The sequence below is a fragment of the Tachypleus tridentatus genome, chromosome 1 (assembly GCF_004210375.1).
Source record: "Tachypleus tridentatus isolate NWPU-2018 chromosome 1, ASM421037v1, whole genome shotgun sequence".
NCBI lineage: Eukaryota > Metazoa > Arthropoda > Merostomata > Xiphosura > Limulidae > Tachypleus > Tachypleus tridentatus.
The window spans coordinates 66,565,404-66,592,695 of NC_134825.1; the positions used below are offsets into that span (position 1 = coordinate 66,565,404).

A 27,292-nucleotide genomic window follows, 5' to 3' on the forward strand; every position below is an offset into this window, starting at 1 on the left:
GATTTATATTTAATAAATATACTCTGTTTACAATAAATTATAATATCTTTTATTTATGTTTGTCGTTTCAATTCAATAAATTAAGATTCGAATCATTGAAATATTTTGCTACCGCTTACCACACTCTCTAAACCTAATAAGGCTTACCTGATGTCTTTTTCAAATACAATTTAACACAAAAAACATTTTAATATGTGAAAAGAACATAAAAAAAACAACAGATTCCCACATGTGTGATTTAATTATAAGCCTCATAAACTTCCCATTTAATTTCACTGTCCTTTTTGGCACCAGTTAGGTTGCAAGTTTTCTCACAAAACTATAAATTACTTTTCATACCACGTTATTCACTTTACACTAATATAAATAGTTAATAATCTGCCCAATCCAAACTATTTAAACTTTGCTTGTAGTTATGATCTGATGTAAGGTCATAAAAGTGTCAAACCAACAGAAAAAACACTGATAATTAAATTATCAGGAGTTGAAAGTTTCTTGCCAAATATAAATGCATAGGGACAGACAAACAAAAGAACATCTATAAGAGTGTTGTTTACACATTAGATTCCTGGGCACTGTGCAAAAATAATTCTGAACATTTAAACCTTTTTCTTTCAAAATAATATCCAGTATTAAGATATATCAAACCACCAATCTTATTTTTAATAAAAAAATTGTTGAAATAGAATCATTATTTTCACTTAAACTGTAAAATGTGGTATATAAACCCGAGTAGCACTCATTACCCTGAAAAGGGTTAATATATGTAAAGTTGAATTAAACAGTTGCATGATATCAATTTCTAGTTTGTGTGTCCCTTCTAACAGCTTATAAATGCAATTGCTGTTTTAAACATTTGTTAAAATGGTTGGAATTTAGCAGTATAGATGTATAAAGTATGTAAGTGTGTGTGTATATATTTACCTGGCTTTCTAAACTATATGTAGGTTAAAAATGACTTAGTCTTCAACATTTCCAGTAAAACTGCAGCTTTCTCTTTCCAGTCAATTACAAACAACTGCCAGATTTACAAAGTTTGAAACATGCTTTCTCTATTAGTTATAAACACGTACTTAGGAAAAGTAGGCATGAGCATACAAGAACTTTTAAATGAATGGAATGGTGGGAGAAGCTACTCTGTTAGGTTTGCTAAATACATTGATATCTCAGCTAGCCACAAAAGTGGAAGGTTCTTATTTTGTAATCCAAGTTGTCAGTTCCTGAAGTTTGAGTTTAATTCTTTAACCCTTATATATAATTTCCATTTCGATCTGTAGTGTAAGATTGTTCAAATTAACTAAAATTGGAAAAATGAAAATAAAGATCTTTTTTTAAACATTCAGTTAATTTTCTGGAATTTAGCTCATTTGCAAGTAAATATTAATAAATATTTTAAATCATTCATGTAAACATTTCTATGTCAATTCTAGAAGAAAATAAATTTTTTTACACATATTTCTTCATTTATTCACCAAACTGCTTGAGGGTCTATGATTGCTGGTGAAAGGATCACTGACCTCAAAAATTAAACAGTACCATCAGTGCTACAGTTTATCCCACTAAGTACTGATAAAGCTCTGTATAGTACATGGATAGTGGGTGATTTTCCCAAAATGTTTGATCAATTCTTTGCATATATATTGTCATAACAGGCAACAATATGCATTATGAGGATCACACTGTTAGCATTCAATACAAAAACTAGTTCTATATTTGAGGATTAACAGTTAAGACTACCACCACATAAGAACATGTATAATGATGAAAAGTACAAATTAGTTAAATTGAAGTTAAATTTCGGATTATTTGGAAAATAAGGAATATAAATTGACAAAGCAAAAGAAAAATCACAAGGAAAAAGTGAAATAAATTTACTAATATTTTTAAAAACAAATAATTAAAAAAAACTTAAGAAAACTTCAAAACAAAAAATATACAAAACAAAACAAAAACTTACCAACAATGACAATAATAATTATGAGAATTATTCCTATAATTATCGCCCACATCTGCAAATAAAAAAGTAGGGGAACTGGTGTTAATTAACAAAATGAACAGAAATACAAGAACAAATAAAAGGACTGGTAAACTCAATTTCAATGGATTTAAATAAATCACTTCAATAACTTTTCATTTTCAGTTGACCAAGGCTTTTCAAGAATGAATAATAAGTATAATAAAGAAACAGTTTAGGAAGTTGTGACAGTTCAAAATATGCTGTCAAAACAAGTGTATATTAAAGTAATAAAGTAATACAGTTTCATGGTTTAAAAATGAATAAAATGATCAGATATGTGAAAGCTCTGGAAACAGATTATTTTACAAACTTTGAAGTTTGTTAGTTTCAGATGATATCTTGCAAAGCTACACATTTGAATATCTGCACTAGATATCTGTAACTTTGAATCAACAGACCAGAGTGAAGGTAGTTATTTAAAAATGTGCACTTCAGGCTCTATGGCTATTCTAATTGGTCAGTACAACTTGAATATAACTCTTATAATGCACCCTTGGCTCCAAAATGCAAAGCAAGATTTTTGCAGCATTGGAATGAGAACAATGTACCCTTGGACTGAGAGTCTGGGATGTTACCCACTATGTCAGGGTCATCTCATACCAAATAGTAATACTGCCAGTCACTGTAAGAATAGATTAGTTAGTTGACATTATCCCTAGTTAGGTGTAATATTACAGGTAGTACAGAGGCTTGTTTGCTTTATACTAAAAATAAAAAAAAACAAAAGAGGGGAGATTATATTTAAAATTATTATTATAGTTTAAAATATAAAAGAAGGCACACAATTTAAAAACTTCATTTAATTTCATTTTTCAATAGGTTTTTAATGTTATTAGTGGTTTTACCCCTTTGGCTGAAGCTACAGGTTCCCAGATCAAAGGTCATGTCATTGCATTTATTGACTTGCATTCAAACTTTTATTGAACTACTATCTCATTAATTTATGCCAGTAAGTTTGGAATCAAATTGTATGTGTTATAATTCTAACTTTAATATTATGAGTTAATTTCCTAATTTGAAAGTAAATATTTAAACAAAACACAGATTTTAGTGGTCACATGGTATGTTGAATGCAACACTGTTTAAAATTAGATGTTTATGATGTCAAAATACTAAGTCTATGACTTCATACATATTAGGAACTCAAATTACTAATATATACAAGCTAGAATATAAAATAAGAAACTTATCTTCTATTTTGCTGAGATATGGCATATGTTCTGAATCAAACACAGCGGCCCCATTCAACTCATTTTTTGAAATGGTCATATACTACAGTATATGAGATATCAATAACCAATCAATAACTTAGAATTTCCCCAGAGTGGGTTTCTCAGCCATTTCAATCTTTGAAAATGCTACCACATTCTTTTGATACAAGATTTCAATGAGATAGGGTGTGTCTTTAGTCTGCTTGAAGTTTCATATTTTTTAAAAGTCTAAAAACGTTTGTTACTAAAATTATAATGGAATTCTATGGTATCAGTACAGTTATTATGATTTTTTTGGTTATTTAACTGTACAACCAAATTAAAAAAAAACCTAAAAAAATTTTGTTTCATATTCTTCACATGCAAAATTTTAACAGGCTTAGAAATTATGTCCAACAGCAACAGAGTTCAAAGGTCATAGCAACAAGAGATAACTGTCTGCTTTACTTTTTGATTTGTTATATATTTTAAGAAATATAAATTTAATAATTTGTTTCTAAATAGTAATAATCTACACACACACACATACACACACACAAAACATAATTTCATCTCATAAATTTCAAATTTATGTAATCTCTAAAACCTCCTAAATACATTTCAAATATTTGTTTTCAGAAAATGTTACATTTCATCTGTTATTTTCTCTACCCTAACTCTACACAATATTGGCCAATTAATCCCAACCTCATAACCACCAAAAGAGTAAATTTAAACCTCCTTTTTACTTCACAGAATTACTTCAAATTGAAATATAAAACTATATTCATTTATTCTAAGTGGCTAACAGTACACATCTATTTAAAATTTCATTTTATTGTCCTCAAAACCACGTCTAACTACTATTTGTGCCATTATCAGTTATAAATCACTCAGGGAATGTGGAATTTATATTACATTATCAAATGGCATTACCCATTAGCTACTCTCACATGCCCCCTTGTAAAACATTTTTTATTGTACTTGCATTTCAATTAATTTTATAACAATAAGTGAAGAATAAATAAAGTACTTACCTGAATCTTCTTTTTTCTTACTGTTTTATGTCTATAACCCTAAACCCTATTTTTTTATATACTAATGGTAGTAATGCACTAAATTTTTATATAATTAAATGATGCACCAAAGAGCATAGAATAATATGCAAAAGGTAGACAACTTCCCCAACTACCACAACTTTTCTGGATTTCCAGCTATATGACAAGAAGCACTACAAAATCATTTAAGCCAGTCATTATTTTTCCTGTGTGAATGAAGCTTACACTAATAGTGAAATTGACAATTCTCTGTTCAGAAAAGAGTTATATAACAAGTCATTTGGCTGATGAAAACACTGGCTTTCTAGTGGTTACTGATAATACACAATTAAACATAAGAAAGTACTAATAACAAATCCTGAAAGAGAGGATGTGGCAAGAGAGGTCTGATTTTCTGTTTGATACTCTTTAACCAAACAAAACACTGGCTTTCTAGTGGTTACTGATAATACACAATTAAACATAAGAAAGTACTAATAACAAATCCTGAAAGAGAGGATGTGGCAAGAGAGGTCTGATTTTCTGTTTGATACTCTTTAACCAAACAAAACACTGGCTTTCTAGTGGTTACTGATAATACACAATTAAACATAAGAAAGTACTAATAACAAATCCTGAAAGAGAGGATGTGGCAAGAGAGGTCTGATTTTCTGTTTGATACTCTTTAACCAAACAAAACACTGGCTTTCTAGTGGTTACTGATAATACACAATTAAACATAAGAAAGTACTAATAACAAATCCTGAAAGAGAGGATGTGGCAAGAGAGGTCTGATTTTCTGTTTGATACTCTTTAACCAAACAAAACTGTGGTTTGTTTGAACAATGAAAATTTTATAGTGAGTAACTTACATTGCATTTCGTACTTACTGAAGAGGTTGTGGATAAAATAAAGAGATTTCCAGAGAAAACGTCATATTACAGGAAATTCAAGGTGTTTTAAAATACTGTCTTGTAAAATTAAGAACTTAAAGCTTATATAATAATAAATTATGGATTAGTAGTACAATTTTAGGCTATATTAATTGGTACAATATAAAAAGTAGATTCATAAATTCTTGAATGCAAGTCACTGAAACAATGAGTGAAGGGTGCTTGTGGTAATAAGGTTGTTGAAATTTTTAATAAATTAACTAATTCCAAATTCTATGTCCTTATGTTCATAAAATATTTGAGACTCCTATCAGGTGTGTGTTGCCTTCTCAAACTGCACAAAAATAGAAGTTGCTAAAAATTAAAAACTGACTTAAATATTCATGGGGCAAGGAGGGTCTGAACTCCCTTGCCAGATTAAGCCACTGTCATGGTTACTAACAGCCAGTGATACTTAGCAAACATGTGGTCATGATTAATTATGAGTTAACCACAATACTCTGTTATTACCATTACATCCCTGCAGAAAACATCTTACAATTGAGTTCAATTTGTTTTCATATGTTGCACAGACAATCAATGACTATAGTGGCATAAAAAGTTTACACAAGTGTAAAGTTAAATTTTGAGTCTTTGATGTTCTAACCTTCTGCTTGAAAGGGCCTAGTCAGAGATTTAAAAACAAAAGTGCATGTAATAAAAATCCACTGAAATGAGTTTACTAACTCAAACAATTGTTATGGGAACTGGAAAAAGTTATCTGTCACGAGAACAGAGAAAGTGAAATACTTACCAACAATAATGACTATGATAACTACACCAATTCCAACCATTATAGCAATCATCTGAAAAAATACATTTCTGTTACAGGATGTACTGTCCATTTTACTTCCCAAGGATTAACTCTGATAATATCTGAATATAACAGCTTTGACTACTTTAAATGAGTAATGCAAGTTATTTATACACTCTAACAACAAAATGCAACATATATATAGATTTAATTTGTCAAATTTTAACCAAAAATATATGTATATATAATATCACTATAAACAATGAGCAAGATGAATGAAGAAACCGAACAAACATGTTATAAACAAATTTTAAAATTTTATGACAATTTTTCTAAAAAAGAACTTTAAAACAAAGTTCTGTCCACTGGAGTCAGCTAGTGCTAGGGAGGGACAAAAATTGTTAAGAAATATAAATTAATTAGAGGCAGAAACAAACATTAATTATCTTCAAATATTAATTGCTTTAAATAAATGCAAGTTGACAGGTCTAGAACTTTGGTATAACTCAAACAATGATGAACTGCAAACATAAATTATGTTTCTAAGAGAAAAAAAATGTCTACAGCTAATTATCTACGGAAGAGTGGAATAATTTTAAATTATTTATATCTTAATAAATTTTACAAATACATTTTGTGGAAATGTCTTTGTGCAACAACTTGAACCTTAATACAACTTGAAAATATGTTTTACAGCAAATCCTAAAAAACTAAGCAATTTTTAACTCACTTTGCAATTTTTCCACCAGAATTTTCTCTTCAATTTACCAGCTTGCTGTTCAAACTGTGATGCTCCCTGCTGCAATGCATCTGGTATGAAAACAAAGATTTATAAGCATTTACAAAATGTCAAATTTGATCTTCACTGAAGTAAGGTATACTTAATCAGTGCAGTTCATACACTCTAAATAATTACACAAACAGGCAACAGGCACCCCTTTAAACACATTACTATGTAAATCACTGTGCTACATTCAAGACTTAATTATACACCGTTACCACCAAGTTATGTGAATTAAGTTTAAAATGCTTTCATAAACTTTTAACTCGTACACTTCAAAGTTTTCTGAATGAATGCAGGTAAAGGAAGTAATAAATTTTATCAACCCATAACAGGTGCCACACCCACCTTTAACAGGTTTTTTAAGCTTTAATGCCTCCATATGGTACACATGCATATACAAAGCCATGAGAAAGAGATCATTTTAAACTATAGTTTAACAATGGTTATCTTAAAATTGGCAAACGATTGTCATCACAAGTTACATGTAACTGACCAGCATATTTGACTGCTTTATCAACTGTAGCACTTTTTTGTTGTTGTTAACCTGAAGATAACCTAAGAAGGTCAAAACATTGTTCTGTACTTTATTTTAATTAGTTTTAATACCCAAACCAGCTGTCCCGAGAACACATTTTGCCAAATCGTTGGGCATGTCTTCCAAAGACACTGTAATGTCTCGAAGGCGCTGTTGACTTATGCCGAGAATAATAATAAATAGTTACGGTAAATAAAGGAAAACATTAAAAATTAATTATATGTGAAAAGGAAAGGACCCGAAATTATAAACATAACAAGCAATATAATTAAGGGTATTCTACAAAAACTTGAAAGGTATGTAATTTTTGTATTTCCAAGTTTTAATCATATCCTTGCATTGTACATTGACGATAATAGCTGGAGTTAGTAATATGGTAAAAAAATGAAAAAAACATTTACTTTAACAAACTTTTGATATTCTTTTGGGAGGTTCTAGAAGTTACACAAATGAAAAATGAAAGCTCTTTTTACACATAAAATAAAAATTAGCTTGCATTTAAACTATTTTAACAGTTTGAGTGCAAATAACTATGACATAAATAACATTTTTATTTGAAAACCATAATTACAATAACATTGTTCTTTGTGAACAAACATATTAAAAACTTTACATCTTACAAAGTTTTGTTAGGAACACTCAGTTACTGTATGTTTTTAGTTTAAGTGCCCTTCCCTAGTCCCAGGGGTTGTTAGCAAGTTAATGATTCTTTGTTCACAAAACTGGATAGTTAAATTTAATTTGTACTGACTGAATTATACTGTTTTTTCCATCAATATAACAGTGTTTATGGCCAAACTGAGACATGTTTAATCCATGCCACTGAACTATGATGATCTCAGATATGGCAGTCCTTGCAATCTCACATCATGTAGAGTGCAGTTCATGAGATGAAACACAAGTTTGATTAAATTCTTATTGCTAGTCTGAATTTATAAATAATTTAACATACAACTTATTTCAACTTTAAAATGTTGACCTAGTTTGAATACATTATATTATTTCACACATAACAGCCATGACAAATAATAACAGGATTTGAATTCAAAGCTATTTATTTCTTTATAAAAAAAAGGACAGTAGCAAATCTTAAATAGTGACCATCATGACAGACTTGATGGAGGTGCTCTTATAATCACTTACAAAACCAATTTCCTGGGCATTTGGAGTATACGCGTAATGATGTTCATCAAATATGAAAGACTGTGCGTGTGTTGTATTGTCTGCTCTTATGGTATTTTAGACTCAGAAGAAATTTGCCCAACATCAGGCCAAATTCTGACCACACACTCAAAAATGATTTAATTAAACTTGCATTTTTCTCAGGACTCTCACTTTTCATATGAAATGGATGGATTCCTACAAATACTTGGATTTTTCATATCCATGCTTGAGTTAAATGGTTCCAATTTTGAATCGAAAATGATCAAATTAAAAAAAACAAAAGGGAATTCACAGTAACTATAGCATCTAAAATTCTTTTAGACAAGATTAGAGTAAATAAATCGTTTTTATTTTTATTAGCTATATTTTTGTGTGCCAACAATACCAAGCATTGAGCTTGAGTACATTCAATTTGATTTTATTACTCATCACAATTTCTACCAGTCAACTTTCAAGTTGAAATTCTTTTAGGTAGAATTAGAATAAATTGCTCAATGAGATCTTGGGTTAGTCAAATAGAACAATGAAAAATGGCTTAACCTCCCGATTTTAAAATTGTAATCGGTTCTCAAATTAGTCAAGAGATGACAGTTCTGTGCTAAAAGCTACACTTAAAAAACTTGGAGCCATTCTATGAGCTGCCATGCTCAAACTAATAACTATTATAATAAAAATCAATGCTATAATAATATTTATCATTTTGGGGATTATTTTGTAGGTTCTTCATTTATATATCAATCTTTGATTTACAAGCTGTTATCAACTATACATTATTTTATACATTAAAATATAAGTATTTTTATCAAACATCTCTAATCAAATCAATTTAGTCTTACTACCTTAATATATGTTACCTCACTAGAATAGTAAATCCTACTTAAATTTAAATTTGTTCTCGAATTGCAATAAAATAAAGAAATATTAATTTTGATTGTGAAAAACAGAATGCCTTGAGGTCTTTAGATAACAAACCTTGGGCATTAGTCACAAAGATATGTACATACTTAGAAACTGCACCAAAAGAGAGGCTAGGTGAAAAAAAAAAAAAAAAAAACAGAATTGACTTGGAAACATCAGTATACATACCAATAGAAAATAACAGTGTTCAAGTTACTTTACAGCAACAGACAGCTAAGTAAAGGTGATTTATAAGATACTAAGAAATATTTTATAACTTCATGCTAGAAAGATTTTACAGAACCAAAAACACTGCAGCAAAAAAATATTTCTTTATCAGTTATGTATCATAACTCATAAAAACGCAATGCTGTATTGTTAGACAAACACAAAGCTAAAAATAACAATAAAAAAACGAAAAACAATTTAGCAACTCTGTCAAAATATTTATCAAATGATACCTTAAACCACTGTTCTAAGTGTGAATTTACTCCCTAAGACATAAATTAAATAACTGTTTGGATAATACATCAATTTAAAATTTACTTAAACTTAACTTTTCTAAACAACACAAGCAGTACACTAATAAGGTAAGCAGAAAGATATCTAGTTTTCAAACTTTGGTGATTGCTAGCTTTGATTTGCAATTAAGTCTAAATTTTAAAAAAATGTATATATCTTAATGTATATGTTTCAGCCTTAACACTGATTAAACACAATAAGTGAAGCTTTTGCCCCATTATATTCTGACTACTTGTAAAATACCTCTTCTTTAAAACTGTAACCATGTGAAAACATAAGAAAAAAACAATACTTTCACAGATGAAACTTTATGCCATACTAAACACCATATTATCTGCTCTTGCAGGCTTATAAAAATGAAAAATCATTTCAAGACTGTCAAGCATCGAAATCTATTTTTACCTGCACGATCATCCAACTCAGATAGTTTCTGATCCCGTTCCAAAACTTTCTCCACATTGGTTTTCATAATATCCACAACCTGATAAGGGGTTAGGGTTATTAATATTAGTTAGCTTAACAGTGTTACAGGATATTAATAGAAAACAAAGACAAGTTCACTTAATCTCAGGGGAAAGGAGCCATATTTTGTAAAGATAGAGCAAATTTATAAAAATATAAACAAGTTTGTGGTTAGAAATATTAGAGATTGTAAATAAACTTAAACAAGCTTGTTATAAGGACTGACATGTTAATCATTTTTGTAATAAGGTTTTTTCATGATCAGTCAAGTCAGTTATTAACAAATACAATTTAAGATCATGAACAAGATGTACATGTCAAAATATACTCTTCAAAAAAAAAAAATGCAAAAGGGATATTTTTGTTATTTTAAAGAGAAATATATGTAATAACGTTACAAGCTCAGAGTATGTGATGTTACACGTGTTAAGGCACTGATTGTCAGACCAAAATGACAATAAAAGTTGTGCACTTTGAACACGGAGGAAAACATCAGATTTTTTGCCAAAACACATTCGTGTCCAATAGATTTGTTTGAGAGATCTGCATGTTCTGCAAGTGCAACATGTGAAAAATCCCTATAAAAGTGACTGGTTCTCGGTTTCATTAGCTAAGTGTTAAGCCACCGACACGCAATACAGTTACGCCAATACTGACTGAAGCACAACGCAACAACGCCATTGGTCGCTTGGAGCAGGCAAATCTCGATCAGATGTTGCCAGAGCTGTGAATGTCCACCCAAGCACCATCATAAGGCTATGGAATCATCACCAACAACATGGATCAACCTGTGACCATCCACGATCTGGCAGACCTCGTGTGACCACACCCGCACAAGATCGCTACATCAGGTTACGTCACCTTCGGGATAGGACCACCACTGCGACATCTACTGCCTCAACCATACCAGGGCTGTGTAGGATTTCCGATCAGACCGCACGCAACCGTCAACGAGATTCTTAGGCCCCATGTGCAACCCATCATGGTGAACGTCAACAACGTTTTTCAACATGACAACACTCGTCCTCACACAGCCCAACTCACCACAACATCAATGTTCTTCCCTGGCCCTCCAGATCACCAGATTTAAACCCCATCGAACATCTTTGGGACGAGTTGGACCGACGTCTGCGACGGCGACAACCTCAACCGCAGACTACTTCAGCTTGCAGCAGCTTTGCAGGCTGAGTGGACAGCCATTCCACAGGATGTGATTCGACATCTCATCACTTCCATGGGCAGGAGATGCCAAGCAGTTATTGATGCTCATGGGGGCATACTCGTTATTGACGTTGAGTGACGTTAAACTTCAACTAGTGAGCATGGACTTTGCCTTTGCAGACTTTGGATGTTCAGCAGTGAATATGCAAAGTTTCACACGTCATACAGAACTGCCTGGAATAAACTTAATGTCTCAAATTTTGCCTTTTACGTTTCTTTTTTTGAAGAGTATATATGGAGAAGTTGTCTTCCTGCTAAATACTGCTTAGTTCCAATTTTTACATAAATCAGGAGACACAATAAAAAGACCCTATTATTCATGCAATAACTTTACAGCTCAAAGCAAATAATGATTTTATATAAAACTGAAACCAGATACTTTAACTTTTAACATTTTATTACAGAAGCAATTAGTTGAGATGTCATGTATAAAGTTCTATATGTAACATTTTACAATTAAAATCAACAATATTTAAAAGTTCCAAAGTGCCATAAACTAGTTTTACAAAAATGCAAAACATCCATTACATCTGGGCAAAAATATGTACAAGATATATAGATACTGGTAGCAAAGTGAAGATTTTAGACAAAATTTAATATTTAGCCCCAGTCACACTTCACACAAAAATATATTACTATTCACTTTTAATACATATGTTGAAACATCTCAGTTCAGAATTACAGCTAACTCACTTCCAAATTTGAAATAACCAGTGGATTATGCATATTTCACTAAAATGTTTTAATTCAACAAGAAAAAAATTCATATTTTTTTCTTCTAACAAATCAGAATGGCATTTACTCTTAGAAATAAATGTAACAGCTGAAAAAACTAAATAGTGAAAAACAATCATTACAATAACAAGTCACAGTTTTGTTTCTTAGTGCAACATTTAATATCTCTATAGATGATTACATTGTATACTGGATGGTATGATAAAAATGAAACAGAAACCCTTTAACCCAAGAGCTTTGAAAGGTGGACCTTTCTTCTTCATTAGGAGCCTACAAATGTTTTATGATGCTTATTACAATTTCAGCAAATTCCCAGACACTTATAATTTAGTTCAGGTCATGCTAAACTCAACACAAAATCAAAATTAATATTAGCATTTTAACTCTCTACTGCATGCATTAAGAAAATACAAATGGAAAATTTTTTTTTAATTTCTTACTGAAACATGTCTATACTGCACAAGAAAAATGTTTTTGTGAAATATACTTTTGTGAGTTATAAATGTGTACATTATCTAAAAGTAGCACTGTTTAATACAGAAACCACCAGAAATAATTCCATGGTTTACTTTGAATGTTAGCTGCAAGTGAAAACATTCAACTACAGAAATGATGCATTTGTATGTGTATGAATTACAATGTGGATTAGAGGGTTAAAACAGCACCAGTTTTGGATTTTTTTGTTTTCAGCTATTTTCTTCTGAATTGGATGCTCTGGAATGACAAAGTAATCTGCTAAAAAGTTCATTCTTACTTTCACTTATTTTGACTAAAATAATTAACTTCATAATTTTTTCCCAACTCCTTATTTGTGGAACAAAATATGATTTTGGTTAAAGAGTCAAATAGTAGATCATAATAATAAAAACAATTTAAACAAATTTAATCTGGAAAATGAACAGTTAAATAACACAGCAAATTTAAGCTTCATAAAAGTTGTTTTAATTTCAGTAATGGATTTTTCCATAATTTTGCTATGTAGATTTCAAAAATAATTTGTTTTTCTATCATGTAAGGGCTTTTTACTTACTTTGATAAAATTATTATTTCATTTACCATAATGAACATTTATTATTGTTTGTTAACAAAAACAAACTAAAGAAAAGAGAAAAACATAGTCAAAAAATTGTGAAACCCAATGTTTTTTCTTTTGTTAAATCTACATCCTTTTGTCTCAAAACTAAATGTTGTAGTCTTTCCTTTATGTATCATGTTAAATCTGTACATAATAGAGAAAAATGGATATTTTTGGATTGCTATAAAACATGTACAAATTTCAAGAATATAAAACTATTGTAGGCCTGTGTAATCAATGTATTTAGAACTAAAATTTTAAATATCTCTAACAATTCTATCAATTATATCATTTTAGATGAAGAATACTACTTTTTATAACATACATAACACATTTACAGGGTGGAAGTAAAAAGACATTAAACTCTTAGAAGTACAAATATCCTCCTCAAATATCACAATGCTATAACTATTACTGTCATTTTTAATTTTATTTAGTAGGGCATTAAAATAAAGATCCTCTCAGAAACTTACTCTAGATTTTATGATAAATATGAACAAAATCCTCAAATCAGGAATGGTTCTCAACTTACATAAATCTCACAAAATGAGCTTTAGAGTTGTGCACTTGAAAGTAACAACTTCTGATGTAAAATAACCTTAAAATTAGAGAATGAATAGTACTGTAATGATTTTTGACTCTTGTATTAATAAAACAGTATCACAAGGTTACATGCAAATAACTGATGAAATAGGCTACCATGGAAAATATTCACAGCTCAAACTACCTAGTTATTATATTCTGCCTACCAAAGAATGGTGTGAAAATGTGTCAAACTGGAACAAACAGCCAAAGCACAGTGGAAAAAAATTAACAAATTTTCATCTTGCAACATTATGTTGGTATGACTATTAAAGTATCATTGTTGTCCTATATAGCCATTAATACTGCTTATCTTTGAAACTAAACCTACATATTCATTTTACAATTACCATGCATTTTGTAAATAATATCAGAAATCAACACAGAATCTCATGAGTGCAAGGTGTATAACTACAGTTTTCATTAGTTACAAGTTGCATGCAACAATTTATACATTTTTATAACAAGGCACGGTAAACCTAGCAAACTGATAACAGATAAACAGAAGGTACAGAATAATTTGAATTTAACTGAAGCCTACAAAACAAAAGTTACTTAAATAGTAAATTCCTTATCAAATATTTCAATGTTTTTTTACCACTGGTCAAATTGCTGCAACCTGTCAAAAAGATATTAACTCTTTTAGCATATGAAGTAAATGTTTGCATATCACAAAAGAGGTTACGTATTTTTAATGTTTTACATATATCACGACTTAAAATATAATAAAATCTTCGCTAACAGTTACTGCATTAGAAATGTTATGGAACACAATTAATTTAACTGGGAACAAAAATATAGAATTTGCAATATAGTAAAGTTTTTTACAAAACTGACTGCTGCTAGTTAATTCACACATAGCAAAAAGTAGATGACTCTGCCAATGCACATACTATAACAAAATATTTCTTGCAGCCAGGATAACAATAATTATCTGCCAGTTTCTCAGAGAAAGCAAAATATTCTAACTATAAATTAACCCCATTGTTTCAAAAAACAGCAAACTGAAAGCAAACAATGGCAATTTAGAATTAATGGCACTTAATGTTCAATGTTTAAACAAACACTGCAACTTTGAATTCAAAGTATCCAAAAAAATAACAACAACTAAAAATAAAATTAACACAAACACATTTTGTACTAGTAATTCTTTCAAACGAGCCCTTGTATAACACACACCATATAATGATAAGAACTGTTTTTGTTTCTTGAAAATTAATTTTATAGAGAAAATTTCTAATGTAAAATTTGCAATTAGAAATTAAGATTGACAAGTTTTATGGTGCAAGAAACATTTTTACACATGTATCTTTTTATTTTTTGATTCCTGGCCTAATGTTTTTACATGACACAATTTTTCAAATTTGGACACTGTAGATTTTGTACCTCCTCCTGAACTAAGCCTTCATAACTTCCTCTAAATATATATATTTTCTGTAAAAATCATTATCGTTAGTGTTACATACCTCATCAACTATGATTTATGTCTGATAATATTTATTATGCAAGTTTTTTAGAATTATATATCATCAAACACAGACAAAATCAACACATTAAATTCATTTATAGAAGGGTATCTCTTAATACATTAATTGAACATTTTGTATTATGAAACAAAATTAAAAGCTTTTATATATAAGCATGGCTGAGATGACACGATGGTCACTGCAGAAGTTGCATGCAAGAACATTATTACAGCTTTTAAGTTATAGAACAATAACTTTTACCCTGCACATTTTGGCTGAATAGTTTCAGTTCTAAAACTTTATTTAAAATAAATAATAGACATTTACTTATTTTCTACACATCTAGTAGCTTTTTAAACATTATTTTTCTTTTTCCTTATGGTATTGCTACTTACATTTATTAGACTTCGTGTATCTATATATATATATGTATCTATATATATATATATATATATAAAAAGATTAATACAGAAAATTACTTTGGGAAGCAGTAATTACATGCAAACAAAGCAAACAAGGAAACTTAAGAATTTGAACTGATGGTTGTAGGAAGGTGGTCAAAGCTAAAAACAAATAAGATACTTTTTAAATATTAGGTTATATTTATGTGCATCTACTAAGATAGATCTTAGGGCAAGAAAAAATGCCCTAAAACACGATGTAATGAAAAAAAATCAAACTAAAAAAATATCACTTTTATTTTTTATATTTTTGATTCCCAACATTTTCAAGTAACACGATTTTTCATAAATTTTGTACCTTCTCCAAAACTCAGTCTGCATTACCACTTTCATTAGTTTTGCATACCTCATCAACTTGGGCTTGTGTCTGTTGTACTCTCTTTGAAGCTGCTTGATGTTGGGGGTTAGGTGTTCTAACTCCTTCAGCACCTTGGGCACCACCAGCTCCTCCATCCTGGGACCTAAATTATGTCAATGGGAGGGAAGGAAAATCACACTGAATCAATAAAAAATATATATTAACATATAAACTAGACTGTTGAGAAAGTCACTAGCTGTCATGCTCTTCTAGTAAAAACAAATCTGAAATGGATTTAAGAGTATGATACACCAGCCTCTAGTAACAATTTCTGACTCAAGAAGAAAGTAATGCACTGAAATTCCCTCTCTGACTAACTATTTAATTTGTTTAGAAACAAAAGGTGAATGGAATTTTCAGTAACCATCTTCTAGTGAAAGCATGGTGTACTGTCACCAATACAATTCAAATTTAGGTAAAAGCACACAAGAGCAATTTCATAATTGATCAATCAAAAATCACTTTCACATAATGTGGTGTTAACAACTGTGCAAGTAAGATTTATTCATCTAATAAGAGTTTGTATATACCATTAGTTTGATTAATAAACCAAATGGAAACAAACAGGCTGTTGTGTTCCTTTGACAGCTGTTGATCTCATGAAACTCATAGTTTTCAGTGTGTATTTATTTATTCAGTATATAAGATAGGTAAATAAAATCATGCAAGAGATGGGGGTTAATTTTGTCACATGAAACACAAGTTTTCTTTCCATGTGAAAAAGGGTGACAATTATAAATTAAAACATAAGCCAGGAAGAACAGAGAATACTCTAACAGCTAATTGTTATGTTTAGCATTTCTATCAATATAAAGATTGCACTGTGTTATCAATATGTAAACAGATACGAGAGACCTAGTGGTTAAAGCTCAACTTGCAATCAGAAAACTGTATATTTGAATCCTCATTACTGAACACCTAAATAAGGTCTCATGTTTGCCAGTTTTCTAAAGGTAGCATTATGTTTGATCCTAAGTTGTCATGACATTTCACAAAATTAATAAACCAAGTGAAGAAGTTACAATTTACTGTGTAAAAATAAGAAAGACCTCTTCCCTTACATCTGTAAAGTCCTTCTGTTGAACTTGATTCAGTTATGGATTCATATACAGATGCTGGTGTATTAGTGAAATGAATTACATACCCTACGACAGATCACAAGGTCATATATCCTTAGGCAAATTACAGCTATACTGTACACTTACTAGCACAGACACTGTGCCTGCTCTGTAAGGATAACCAAAGCAGAAAAAAAAAAAAGGGGTGGGGTGGTTGGATATTTAATTACCAAGAATGTATATTCTGTTTACACAATTTTTAATCCAGTGAAGCCCATTAAGGCCCCTGAAAAAACAGGAAGTACAATTATATTAATAAATACAAACGAGAAAAATAAACTTAATTCTATTTTATATGTATTACTCACAACAAATACAGGGTATATTTGTATTTATTTATAATTGGAAACTGTAACAGTACTTAACATTTTCCTTGCATTTTTAAAACACTAGCTCATCATGTAATATTGTGATATTCATACAAAATCTACAGCTAGTTTCAGTTTGACTACCAATTTACTCACCACAATGCTTGTGCAGCTGTAATAAGTAAAGAACTATCAAAGTGAAACTGAGTTATCAGTACTTTCAGATAGGTATCTAATAATGCCAAACATGACATTATCATGTACTTTGAATATAAGTATTATTTGTGGAAATGCAATTTAACCTTCAATATTAACAAAAAAGTATATGGAAGAAATGCAGCCACTTCATTGAATTTGTTATCTCAGTTCACTAAGATACTGTCAATTCTACCAACTACATCACTCACATTAAAAAAAATTACATACAGTCATCAGTAAGAGCTGCTATTAACTGTTAATTTACAGAATAAGGTGTTTGCTGAGTAGGGGAAACAGACAAGTTTTTCTCATGCACATTCTGTAATATGCACATACACACACACACTGATTATTTATATTTACTGCAACAGAATCTCAGTTAATGCACTATTCCATTAATGGTTGACTTTTTCATTTTAATTTTTCAAGTATTTCTAACTAAAATAGATCTTGCAATAATGGGTGACTTAATATTCCAGATTAAGAGCACTGCCTTTAGTCTCATGCTCAATACAAGCACCAAATACAATAGGCAATTAACACTTTTGCTACAGAGACTTAAAAGTGTACTTCATTACCTTTTAGAAAATTATTTTAAAATGTCATTAAATAAGGGTTACAAGCAACAAACTGCAGATGACATTGCAGGAAAACCTTCCAAAATGATGACACAATTTTGGATGACGAATCAACAGAACACCCACTAACATCAAGTCACTCATGCAAGCACAACAATGGGCTTGTGCCCAAAACAATTTGCACTTGAGCAGGTTTTGTCAGACATTTTACACACTGTCATGGCTCTCGACAATCAACTGAAACACCACTTATGTAAATGTGACACACAAACATTCAGAAAAGACATTTTTACAAAGTAAACACATAATCAATAACAAATAATAGGAGTACAAGTCTGCTATATACATATTTGTGCCCATGACCTGATGGGTGTAATATACAAATGTATTGTAACTTTTTAAATGTACTGTAAATGTATTTTCACACCTATGAAACAGAAATAAATTTCAGAAACACGTATTTCTTTGTTCTATTTATTTAATGTTTTGCAATATACATAAGTGGCTTTAAATGCATACAGCAAACAAAATAGAGGGCCTTAAAATTCAGAAATTTAGTATAGTCAATATGGAATCCAGCTTTGCATGGCTCATGTTTTATATTAAGGACATCTTACTTGACAGAACATTTGAATGCAGTCAAAGTGTGCACTTCTCTGACAAGAATAAAAATATTTTTTCATCTTTGTTTTCACAATACATTTACATAACCTTCTAAATAAATAGTATTTTTTAAGTACAACTGTATACTTCATTTCTGGCCTTCTTTACCCTAAAATTAACTATAAAAAATTTTCCAATGAAATAATACAGTGAAAAATGTCAAGTGAAATGACTAACAGCATTTTATGTTTGCAATGACTGTAGCCTTGATCACAAAATCCCAAGTTTCAACTGCTAAAAATTTTAACGTTTGTTTTAAATTTGATGTTTCATTACAGTACATCGTACCAGTAGAGTACCATGCAGCATTCTCTACATAAAAAAACAACACATTACAGTAGCAGTATAATTTAGCCATTTCCCTTGAGCTACTACAATACATGATCTAATGTTCTATTTCACACAGGCAATCTCTGAGCTTGTGACATTTATACATTTTATTAGATCTTGGCTCTGAAGTTTATGGTTTTTGTAGTTGTTAAAAATATGTTACAATATAGAATATAATACATTAAAATAATGGATTTCTAGTATCAACTCCGTGCATTTGAGTAATATTTTATGCCATCCAAAAGATATTTATGTAACTTTACAATTTTAGAACATAAAAATACATCAGACACTACAATATATATTTTAAAATACATTATAAAACTACTAAGTTTTATTCACTTTTCTAAGTAAACTATAAATAGGTTAAAACAATTTTTTTACTGTTCACAGTGCCATAGTTTATTGGCACAGTAATATGGCATAGCAACTATTGCCATAGTTGCCAACACAACCTAAAAAAACTATTGTTAAATGAAGGTTAATGGTAGGAAAACTGAAAACATTATTGTTAGATTTGGGAAAGCTGCTTTTTCTTTTAGTCATAACAATATTTATCAGTTATGTAATGTTGAGCAGTAAACATGCTTGAAAGTCAGACAGATGTTCCTCTTATGGGTTTGACAAACTTTCTGCTATCTTAACATAGATAAAATGTAAGAGATTTACGTTTTATATACTTGTTTCTAATTATTTACAGTTTGTATTTAACTGGTTGAAAACTGCTATAAACTTTTTACAAGAAAGAAAATTCTAAAGTGCAGAAATTGGATACCTCACATGACACAGATAAATGAAGTTTGAAATTAAAAAAATATTTAATATAAAACTTTAAACTCTCTCCCTATCCATTTTTATTGATATATGCTAATAACCAAGTTATTCAATTAAAGTTTGAATGCAACTCTGTGAAAGGTAATGACACAACAAGCACATTTTGACCCAGCTGGTCAAAAGATTAATAAGACCAAAGCTAAAATACCATTTTCCTTCAAAGGCCAATCCAGACAAACTAGTGGCCAAAAACTTTATTACACATCTATAGGGTTTTTTTGTTGTTTTTTTAAACCCATTCTCAGTTTTAATGATATTTGTTTTCTGGTCAATATATACTAGTAGGTTATTTATCAAGCAAGAACAATTCATGGAAAACAAAAACACCTGACTAATTCATACTTACACTTGATTTAATATGAAAGTGAATACCATATTCTTTCATGTCTATAGTTGCAGTTAAGTACAGTTTAGTACATTTGAAAATACATTCAGGTCAAGCCTATTATGCATACATAGCTCACATCAAACAAGTATATATTAATTTAATGGGTAAATATCCTCAAAATTGTAAATGCATGCTTACAAACTGATTGAAACACCCACGTTGTATCTGCATATTATGCAAGGTCTTTGAATAAGTGAACATCTGTGCTTAATGTGCAGATGGAAGAGACATATTTTCCTTATATATTAGTGCTGGTTCTGCTACCTAGGATTGGTGTCTAAACCTTCTTCTAGTCCATTTTCTTTATAAAGCAACATCTCGGAATGTCGAAACTAAAATGTAAAACCTTTAGCTAATCCTAAACAAAGGTGTCAATTTTAGTTCTGTTATTCCAATCACAGTATTTCATGTTCAACAAACTGTAGAAGAATAAGCATTGCATATGAAGAGGTTTGTTTTTTAATTTCACACCAAGCTACACAAGGGCTATCTGTACTATCTATCCCTAATTTAGCAGTAAGATTAGAGGGAAGGCAACTATACATCACCACCAATTCTTGAGCTACTCTTTTATCAATGAAAGACTAACCATCACATTATAACACCCCACACCTGAAAGGACAGGCATGTTTGGTGCAATGGAGATTTGAACCCATGACTCTCGGGCTAAGAGTTGAGCACCCTAACCACTTGGCCATGCCAGCCCAAAGAAACTGTTCTTGGAAGTTTACACTATGAACATATATAGTGCTTATTATAATACATGCCATTTTATGTAAAGGCTGTATTTAATAGTAGTCAATAATAGTTTTTAAAAGCCTTAGATAATTTGCTTCTGGAAAAAACTGTCTGGGATTAAGGTGACTATTTTTCTACAGTAACTTACATCATGTTATATTGTATATCTAATTATATTAATTATTATGTTGAAAAATTATCAAAAAAGATATTTTTAAGAAAGAAGCTCATCTACAAATTTTAAAGTTAATATCTATTAAGTGGCGAGTATGACTCACTTCTGTTGGTTTTGTTTTATAATTAAAACAGACTGACATGTAAAAAGTTTATTCTGATATTTCCCAAAAGGTTTAAAAAAAAGTTAAATTACATAAAAATATACACAAAACTTACAAGTCAAGATAACATACAAATTCCAAAACAGAATCAAAGTACAGAGGATAACTGAATAAACAAGATTTGTACACAAATAAATAAGTTAAAAGTTTATTACAGATAATTTAATTGTAATAAAAAAAATCAAAGTGATGTAAGTTATGTACTGAGAAGTATATATACGTGTGATAATCCTGCAAAATACATAGTAAATGCTGCACCCAGGTATTATGATCACATTAGTATATATATTAAAAACATACAAACAGAGCATGATTTATGAATATATACACTGAAGACATATGTGTTTATACAAATATAAAAATAAGCTAAACATTGTTATCTAAAAGATATCTGAAGATGAATAATGAAAGTTGTATATTATCAGTAAAACACTGACATTTTTGTCCATAATACTTCAGCTGAAACTAAAACAAAGTTTAATAATAGAAAAAAATACAGTAATGTATAATAGATACAATTCAATATCGACAAATTAATTTGGGCACTCTTTTAAGTCTTTCTTGAAATATTTTTATTTTTTATGGTTATTAAGTGCAACAAGTTTTACAACACTAATTAGCAAATAGAACTGCACATAAAACAGACAGAAAAAACCTAAATACTGAGTGATTGGTGAAAAAACCAAACAAAACAATAAAGCAGTGTTATAGACACCAAACCTCTACTAATAAAATTTTAGATTTGAGGAACTGAAAGAAGTAGAAAATAAAAGGAATCAGATTGAGTTTTATTTTCTAAACATAACCTACTGACTAGTTTTTGTAGAAAGAAAAGCTAACTTCTTTGAACTCTTCAAAATGAATGGTTCCTTGAAAAAAGAATGCCCTCCTCTGTTTTCAATTAGTGGTTTCACAAGAAATTCCACTTATTGTAAATGGAATTTCTTCCATTTGTGCTTGCTATTTTTAGTTACCTGTTTGAAAAAAAAAATTAACAGCAGAGAGATTAACAAGTACAAAAAATGTTCCTTATACCATGCGATAGTTTTGGAATAATAATGGAATAATAGCTAAGAAATTGAAAATCGAGATCGACCCCTCCCATAAACTTTTTGTAATCAAAGATTATCTTTGGCTTCTTAATCTTATCACTTCTACTCTAGCATTATGAACTGTAAAAAGATCATGAACATCTCTTTAATCAGTCCACTTCACAGCAGTCATTGTGCTACAGATGAAAAATTGACTTTCCATCTTTTTAACTTACCCGTAAACTTGTGTTCAGTGAACATAGTCCTTCCTACAAGTGCCACAAGTCCAAATGCCAAAAGAAAGCAATTTAGAGTTGGGGAATTATAAAAGTTAGCAGTAAAAAAACAGTGTATTCCCTTCCAAGCTATTTTTCTATCAGTCATTACAACTATACTAGTTATCTAACCTCTTGGAGGGTAAATATCCCTCTTATCAGAATATATTCTGAAATTTGAACAATATTTAGTCACAGGTTCTCACTTGGCAGGCTTGTTAGGTAGATACTGCTTAAAAGAAAATCTGTCCTTTGTTCCCAACATTTGTCCATCAATACAAGTTCCATAAAAGGGTTATAGTGAGCTAGAAAAGCTGTCAGAAGATGATCAAGCACAGATCCTAAAGAATTTGTCATGTTTTAGGTAGGTAATTAATATTGTCAGTGAAATGAAGGAAGGAAGCAAGCAACAATTAGAAATCTTCCTCTGGAAAGTATTGAAGAAAACAGGGAATATAAGGTGAAGGAATGGTAGACCAGTACTCTGCAATAAATGGTAAGCAAGTTATTCTCATAGAGATATTGAGTTGTTCAAAAAATAATGGCAGATTTTAAATTTTAAATTTAATAATAAATAAAAAAATTCAAAAGCAGAATTCAAAATTCTTATTATTAATCAAAATAGAAATCTAGTGAACTTACACACTTTTAGCAATGAGAAACAAGATTATTTATGCTGTGATAATAAAATCTGAATGTCTTAGAACTCAAACATACTTTAAAGTCATTCTCTGCTGCTTATATGTTGTCAAATCTTTTGGCCTGTAAAAGGTTGTCTAAATACTTGAAGAAGTGATAGTCAATGGGTGACAGATGTGGAGAGTAAGGACGGTAAGGTAATGTTTCATAGCCCAATTTGTTGAGCTTTTGGGGCATCCTTTGAGCAACGTGTAGCCGAAAAGTATCATGAAGCAAAATTGGTCCTCTTTGACTAATGCAGACATTTTTTCACACAATTTTCTATGAACTTCTTCCAATTCTTGACAGCAATCCCTCTGCAGTGATATTCTTGCTCTGGTTGAACAAACTGTAATGGATAAAACCAACCACAAATCACCATACAGTGACCATAATCTTCTGTTAGTGCAACTTTGGCTTTGGGAAGTATTTTGGAGCCTTGTCATGGTTGAGCCATTGCAAAGATCACTTTCTGTTTTTGTAAAGGATCCAATTTTTTTGTCACAAGTGATAATTTTATCGAGAAATGGATCAGTTCTGTTGTACAAAGTCAGCTTAGAGCATAGTTCAAAATGAACTGGTTTTTTGGAAATGAATTTTCTGGTTTTCAACAAATTCATGAGAGACCCACTTGTTGAGCTTTTTCACATTTCCAATTCTTGTACCACTTCTTGAACAGTTTGGTGCAGGTTTCTTTCCACTAATACTCTGTTTGTTATTTTTAACAACAGAAGGACATTCTCTGCTCTTGTTATCTTCAAGACTCACATCTCCATTACAGAACTTTAGGAACCAATGCTGTACTGTATATTCAGAGGTGGTTCTTTAGTCCCATGCTTGGTTGATATTGCAAGCTATTTATGATGCATTATGACCAAGTTTGAATTCACGCAAAAAATTATATACAACTTTTTATTTTCATCATTAATTGTAAAGATTTTAAATATTGAAAATAGTTTTAAAAGGAAAAAAGCACTAATGAAGAGAAGAAAGCTTTAGTTTTTCAATGGTGTACATGTGTAGTAGTAAAAAAAAAAGGTTTCTTTTCTTGATAAATGACTAAAATTTTTGTATAAAAATCCATCTCATAGTTATACCAGTAAAAGTTAAAATTTCTTCAAGAGTAACATCAATATACTTCAGCAACTTCTTTTTCTTTCTGATATATTTGCTCAGGTGTTCCCCGTGCTGCTATGCAAATTTGTTTCCTCAGCAATCTTGGTAAAAATGATGAGAGAGAAATACAGTTGAAAAAATCAAGAAGTCTGACACCTACTTGCTTGACAAAAACAGTCTCTCCTTGGATGAAGTCCCTCCATAATCTGGGCTGCTCATCTTTAAGAACTTTCCATTTCCATTCTGCACTACAGGGCAGGGACTTCTTGCATCTTCTTGCCTCTGTCCATTTTGGAGGTTGATGTAGTACTTGTCAAGAGGAGAAAATCACTAATCTCAGATTGTGATGGTCATGAGGAGTATCTTCTTCCCTTGAATGTAAGTTGGGCTACTCAAACAAGTGGTTTCAGCAATGCTGGTTCTTGGTCCTCTCTATTTTTACCTGTTGTGGCTTCTTTCTCCAGTCCTGATAGACAAGTGTTCTTCAGAGGAATAAGCAAAACATTTCAATGCTCCATTTAAGGAAAGATTTTTCTTTTCCTACCTGATGAAATGTCTTCCATCTAAGAAAATTAATATGCTATTAATATTCAGTTGACAAAATGAAAATATGATACATGCATTTGATTTACTAAACTTTGCCTTTAGGAATACATTAAACAAAAATAGATTGTATGTGTATGGACACAAGCCAAATGACAAAATAAAGCAAAATATTATTTATGATGTACAACAATTGAATCTGATTTACATATTTATCACCATAAGTAAACACCATGGAAATTTACTAAGTACCTGTTTTGCAATAAAGTACACATTTTAATTTGTGCGATATCCAAATAGGCATTGGGATATACTTCAATCTACATCTGTACTCTTGATATCCAGGACACTAAAAATAAATTCAAGAAATTACTATTATGTGTAATAAGCAGATATTAACTAATAGTTTATATATAAAATTTTAAATACTCTGACATAATATTACTGAAACATATCATTCCACATACGATAAAATACGTGTATATAAACTACAAAAAAAAATCATAAAATGAAATCTAATTTCAAAAATGGATTCTTAATTATTCATCCTAAACAATATATTATCTCTGAATATATATAATCATTATACTTAAAAGTACATCTTACCTTACATGAAATGACATTTGAAGTGCTCCACTTTCACGATTTTAACAAACGACTTACAAATTGCTGTCCATGGATTCACTATATAAATGAAGGTTTTATTCATGTAAGATCCTTTCATATGTGTTAAGAAAAAAACTGAATTGCGCCAATTTCACGGTTTTAGGAAACAACTTACAAATTTCTGTCCACGGGTTCTCTTTATGAGTTTTATTCATGTAAGTTTCAAACAATTTCATGTACGAATTTTATTGCGGAAGTTGGAACGAAATATACCAAGACTTACATTGGCTACACAGAAAATTAGTAGTTGGTACTGATCAGATCAAGGCTGTGGACAAAAACGAAGTCTGGAGAATATTAAACCAACTTATTTGGTTTATTAAGTGCAGACTATAAATAAAGCTAGTAAACTCTGGAATAATGCTTTAAAAAAAAAATCAGTCATTACTTAGGCCTATCACTGGTACTGCCGGTAGTTTTGGTGAAGCATAGGCCTATACAGGAAAAATTAACGAATCAATGACACTGTGAATATCATAATATAATGTCCAGTAACTTAACCTCAAAGTTCTTAAATAATTCAGATAAGGAAAGAATGACAAAAAAGAGGCATCTGTATTTAAACAAACAGTTATGATTTAGAAACTGACTGACTTACATCTTAACTATCTACTTCTGAAATCTAAACGGAAGGGTGTTTCTTTCAATGACTTTGATGGCGACCGATGGTTACAAAATGATGTCATTTATCCGGGTATTTCAGCAAATATGTATGTTTCATTTCATTACCACAAGAGTACTGTACCATTTATGATTTGCTTTTAAGATTTAATTTTCATTTTTATAACATAAGTAACCATTAAAGCGTTTTCTTATTCTCGTAACTTCAGAATGAGACAAATTTCGACTAATATTTTTTTAGAATTATAGACCTTTACAAAATATTAGATTTTTAAGAGCCTCAGTTCAGTACTTTTAGCTTCATAGTCTTACACAGTAAAGAAATGTTGTCTTTTTCAGCAATGAATTAGGGCAGCGTTTCTCGAAACATTTTGTTCGAAAATTGTTTGGCCAGGTGGGTTAAGACTGGCTCGCATCCTTGTCGCACCAAACATGCTCGCCTTTTCAGCCGTGGGGACTTTATTTTATGATGTGATGGTCAATCCCACTATTCTTTAGTAAAAGAGTAGCCTAAGAGTTGGCGGTGGGTGGAGATGACTAGCTGCCTTCCCTCTAGTCTTACACTGCTAAATTTGGGACGGTTAGCGCAGATATCCCTCGCGTAGCTTTTTGCGAAATTCAAAACAAACAAATAAATCGAAAACTGTTTATTTTATTCACGTTGGAGAACCACAATG

General features: G+C 30.5%; 1 protein-coding gene across 5 annotated transcripts in view; it reads right to left on the reverse strand.

The window, feature by feature from the left end:
- The window catches only part of LOC143250908 (vesicle-associated membrane protein 3-like), a 33,748-nt gene extending 7,018 nt beyond the window's left edge, over positions 1-26,730 (reverse strand). For 3 of the 5 annotated variants that reach the window (XR_013028432.1, XM_076502086.1, XM_076502107.1), the window contains exons 1-5: positions 26,593-26,730; positions 16,181-16,295; positions 10,235-10,313; positions 6,661-6,740; positions 1,958-2,009 (exon numbers count right to left, since the gene is read on the reverse strand). Coding sequence is in view for 4 of the 5 variants with exons in the window: in XM_076502086.1 (XP_076358201.1) it covers positions 1,958-2,009; positions 6,661-6,740; positions 10,235-10,313; positions 16,181-16,295; positions 26,593-26,594 (328 nt within the window). In the remaining variant the exon portion in view is untranslated. Of the gene's footprint in view, positions 1-1,957; positions 2,010-5,930; positions 5,983-6,660; positions 6,741-10,234; positions 10,314-16,180; positions 16,296-26,217; positions 26,338-26,592 lie in introns of those variants that run through there. The other 2 variants (XM_076502097.1, XM_076502117.1) reach the window with 2 other exon arrangements.
- Between the last annotated feature and the right edge of the window lie 562 nt (positions 26,731-27,292).